Source organism: Lactuca saligna, chromosome 1 (assembly GCF_052625555.1).
Source record: "Lactuca saligna cultivar CGN05327 chromosome 1, ASM5262555v1, whole genome shotgun sequence".
Classification (NCBI taxonomy): domain Eukaryota; kingdom Viridiplantae; phylum Streptophyta; class Magnoliopsida; order Asterales; family Asteraceae; genus Lactuca; species Lactuca saligna.
In genome coordinates, this window is record NC_136417.1 from 139,805,554 (window position 1) to 139,810,145 (window position 4,592).

General features: G+C 28.9%; 1 protein-coding gene across 1 annotated transcript; it reads right to left on the minus strand.

The window, feature by feature from the left end:
• Positions 1–634: 634 nt before the first annotated feature.
• Positions 635–3,497, minus strand: LOC145000884 (CASP-like protein 1B2). Its single transcript, XM_078960186.1, has 3 exons — positions 3,228–3,497; positions 2,912–3,035; positions 635–993 (listed from the first exon to the last, which is right to left on the minus strand). Exons 1-3 carry the CDS (start codon positions 3,452–3,454, stop codon positions 751–753), a joined length of 594 nt encoding a protein of 197 aa, XP_078816312.1. The 5' UTR covers positions 3,455–3,497; the 3' UTR covers positions 635–750.
• Between the last annotated feature and the right edge of the window lie 1,095 nt (positions 3,498–4,592).

The window sequence follows — 4,592 nt, forward strand, 5'->3', positions numbered from 1 at the left end:
TTGTCTTGTGTTGTTTTAATTTTCTTGATCAATTTATGATTTGACGATTAACATTTTCTTTTTTGTATATCTGCTAAGGTTTTATTGGTTGATGCGGGTTTGTGTTTACAATTGGAATCAACACAATGAAATTTGTAAGCAATTTCTTATTATGTGAAGTTACTGTGATAAAGAAGAAAACATGAATTAGTTTTTTCAATCTTTTTCTAACTTACATCGCATAAGAGAAAATTGATAAATTAACATTCCAATGAGATAGACACATCAATCTTGAAATCCCAAAAGGCTAGCTGAAAATTTCAACGGTAGGCAAATAAAATGAAATTTTTTGTTCATTGTTTCTAACAAGCATCGAACATTTTGGGCAGGCTACAATGTACCAATCATTAAACTCTATAAAATGTTTCTAGTTTAACAAACACGTACACGATACTAACAACATCACAAAACACAGTCTATGACACTGATAAAGAAGGAAGTCCAAGATCCACCAAAAAAGAGCATGATAAAATAACAATAATAATAATAATAATAATAATAAACAAAATAAATAAAATCTAACCTGGGGTGAAGTCCAAGATTCTTTTACTAGGTACATTATTTTATATATGGTACAAATTAGATAAAACAAAACTTAACAAAGAAAAACCAGAAAACGGCATAAGAAATCCTTAAGTAGTAAATGGTACAAATATTCATTTTCATCAATAAGTACACAACTCATACTCATAAACAATGACATCATATCCATCATGCACACATAGAATTTTTAATGGTGTTCAGTTGTTCACGTTTAAAGATGTTAACCACAGAGACAATCATTAAAAACAAGATCCCGATGTAAGAGGCAGCTATAGCGCCTGATCCTTGGTTACAATATCGTTCGAAATTGTTGCAGATCTTATTCCAACGAGCATGAGAGTTTCCATGTCTTGCTAGCTCGCCCATGAAAACAGTTGCAGTAGTTGCTCCAGATACTAATGCAATCATCATCTAAAATGAACATAAAATTGTAATGGGTTCTATAAGGAAATAAAATAATCCTATTAATTTGATAATAAATTCTTATAAATACTCCAAACGATTTAATTTCTTTTGCAAATGTTTCAAAAGATTACATTCTATTATGTAAAGTATTACTTTATAAAATATTTTGTTTTATATTGATATTAAATTTTTATTTTTATTAAACCCGTGTAATATACAGGTTTCATACCTAGTTTATATTATTTAACATTTGATCTAACCTTTTCAACACATTTAACATATTTAACCTTTTCAACACATTTAACATATTTTATAACTGTTAATTAAGTTTAAAAATTTCTCATTTGGTTATTAGGAGATAATCATAACGAAATGAACATTTTTTCTCTTTTCATATATATATTAATATTAATTATAACCCTGACCGAAAAAGTAAAATCCTAATAAATAAACAGTTACTCCATTCGTGTTTTATTCTTCATTAAATACAATAATGTTGATTTTTTTCTATAATAATATACACACTTTCTTTAACCAATAAAAATAATAAGTTTCAGTAAACTAATCTTCTTTAAAAAAACTAAAAGTAAAAATATAGAAAAATAAACCACTTAAATGATATGGGAAATCTCCAGAAAAGTCCTAAAATTTTAGTCCAATTTATGAAAAAGTCATAAACTAATTTTTGTTTACAGAAAAACACAGAATACCGGCTAAAACTTCGAAAAAACCCTTTTTGGCCGGTTTCGTAGATTTAGCCGGTATTCTGTCCTTTTTCGTTAGTTTGCTCAAAAAATTAGGACTTTTCTGAAAATTACCCGATAACCAAAAATATTGGGACTTTTTTGAAAATTACTATGGAATTAAGGGATATTATTATTAACAAATCATTTATAAACATAAAAAATATTTTTTTATTATAAACAAAGGAAATACATTTGTTGTTAATTTCTAGAAATAGAATGGTCGATTATGTACTTCTCAATTGTTTGTTGGCCACTTCAAAGTCTCTATGTTCTTCATATGTATCGTTGTGGGTGTCATAGTGAGAAGTACTCTATTAGGCGTGACCAATACAAGAGTTGATAATATTTATTAATACACAATCAATAAGTGTCTACTTCTATTAAGCATGATGCTATATGATCATGTGTTATTAGAAAATATCATTACACGAACATATAGATCTTTCATTATGTTCTTTAACCTAACTACCACCTAACCTCCAAACATTGCCCGGTAACAACCATAAAATTACACACATCTATCGAGAGTGAAAAGTAAACTTTGAATGACAATTTAAATAGATAATCACCCTTCACTTGTTTCCATATAAATTATCATTCAGGGTTCACTTTTCATATTTTATAGATGTGTGTTAGCCGATGATTGTTAACATGTAAGGTATGAATGTTGGTTGGTAGTTAGGTTAAACAACATAAGAAGAACACCAACATTAGAGGAATGCTAACTAACTTCATCTCACCATCATACCCACAATAATGCATAGGAAGAACGTAGGGAGTTTGAGTGGCCAGGAAACAATAGAGGAGTACTTAGGCCACCAATATTTTGGTTATTATGTAATTTATAAAAGATTTGTTAATAATAATATTCATTAATTTCATGGTAATTTTCAAAAAAGTCCCAATATTTTGGTTATTATGTAATTTTTGGAAAAGTCCCAAAATTTTGAGCAAACTAACGAAAAAGGACAGAATATCGGCAAAATCTGCGAAACCGGCCGAAAATGGTTTTTTCGAAGTTTTAACCGGTATTCTATGCTTTTCTGTAAATAAAATTTATTTTGGGACTTTTTCATAAATTGGATTAAAATTTTGGAACTTTTCTGGAGATTTCCCAAATGATATTCAACCATCTTAAATTATATAGCATATATAATCAGGGGTAGACAGTGATATACCATGTCCAATGTAGCGACAGTTACAGACCGCAAGCCCTCCAAATCATATTTCTTGCTAACAAAACACAGTGATAGCATCAAGAGACTGTGAAGAGTCGCCACCCCATTAGCGATTACAAACATTCTGTATGAATATCATTAGAAACATTATATCGGTTACAATATATATACAAGAAACAATCCACTTGATTATATGATTTCATTAACATATATAAATTTCAATATATATATATATATATATATATATATATATATATATATATATATATATATATATATATAATTGTTAAATTTCAACAACACATTAAAGACTTACACATTGGCAGGGTTGTGCTGGAACTGGGCAATGAGGGTGAGTTTGACGGGAGTATTACCAACCGTGGCAACAACAAAAGTGTGTGCCTCTTTGTTAAGAGCCATGACAATGGTAGCAGTAGCAGTGGCAAACAATGCCAGAACCCTCAATATTGGCACAACCATCATCACTCTCGACCTTCTTTCAATACTATCTTTTGATACTTTCACTTGCCCTTCTTCACCCATTTGTTTTGATCCAAGATTCAGATGTGTATACGTGCATATGTATATGTCTATATAATGAGGATGGTGATGTGAAGTGTTTAGCAAGGGTGTGACCAAACACTCGTATATGTTGGTGTTAGTTGTTGGGAAATGTTCTTGGCTTAATTAGGTGTGGACGGCTCATCTAAAGTCGGATTATATGGAACACTAAAATAGTAGCAAGTGTACTGATTTTTTTTAAAATATATATTGTAACAACAAATATTTAATTAAGTTATATACTATATAGTTTTAAACTGATGTTAATTAATTATATGTTTTTATAACTTAGTTTTAAAAGTATTAGTTTGCGTGAATGATTTATTTAGATAGGATGGCAAGGAACACAAGAATTAATTAAAATATTAAAAATAAATGAAATAAATTTTTTTTTTTTGAAATCAAATGAAAAATACTACAAGCGAACTATGTCATCCGTACCGCAAAATTTGACATCCGTAAAAATCTAACAATCATATCGTGAAATCTAACATACATTGGATGAGAAAGAAACAATGGTTATTTTATAAGATCTACTTTCGTAATATTAAGATATTCAACACAAATATGTCTGATATAATTTCTATGAGATAAAAGCATGGCTTCAAACTTTTTAGATGAGTATTGACGTGGTTTGTTTTGGTGGTTCATGACAGTCAAAAATGGTGAATGCATATATGTTTGGCCTTTTGTTAAAAATTACAAAAATATATAGGTGTATTGGTATAATGTTATATATGGCAATGTTATGGGTGTACAGAACTTAAACGGTTGAATTGGAACCAACAGATCCAATTATAAACTGATCAATTAGATTGGATAATGATTACAATTGGATTGGATCATTTTTGAAATTTCAAACTCGATTGGATTTGATAGTTATTGGATCACCCTAAAAATCCAATAGATAACTAAACCAAACTGATCAAATGTCCATCCAATTGAATATCTAATTACCGTCAAATATTATTATCCAATTATTATTAAATAAAATTAGAAATAAAACCAAATTTCTTAATGATTTTGCACGTTTGAACCCTTGTCTTTGAAGTTGAAGACTTGAAGTGTCGTTTGTTAGTCTTATTCAACGTAATTGTGTGATGTTTTAGTTTTAATTATC

What these genes read in the sequence shown, in the direction of transcription:
- LOC145000884 (XM_078960186.1), bottom strand. Translation starts at nt 3,454, where the DNA reads ATGGGTGAAGAAGGGCAAGTGAAAGTATCAAAAGATAGTATTGAAAGA. An exon ending in CAGCACAACCCTGCCAATGT is followed by an intron (nt 3,036 to 3,227) that starts GTAAGTCTTTAA and finishes ATATTCATACAG; the next exon opens with AATGTTTGTAATCGCTAATG. An exon ending in CTGTCGCTACATTGGACATG is followed by an intron (nt 994 to 2,911) that starts GTATATCACTGT and finishes TGTTCATTTTAG; the next exon opens with ATGATGATTGCATTAGTATC.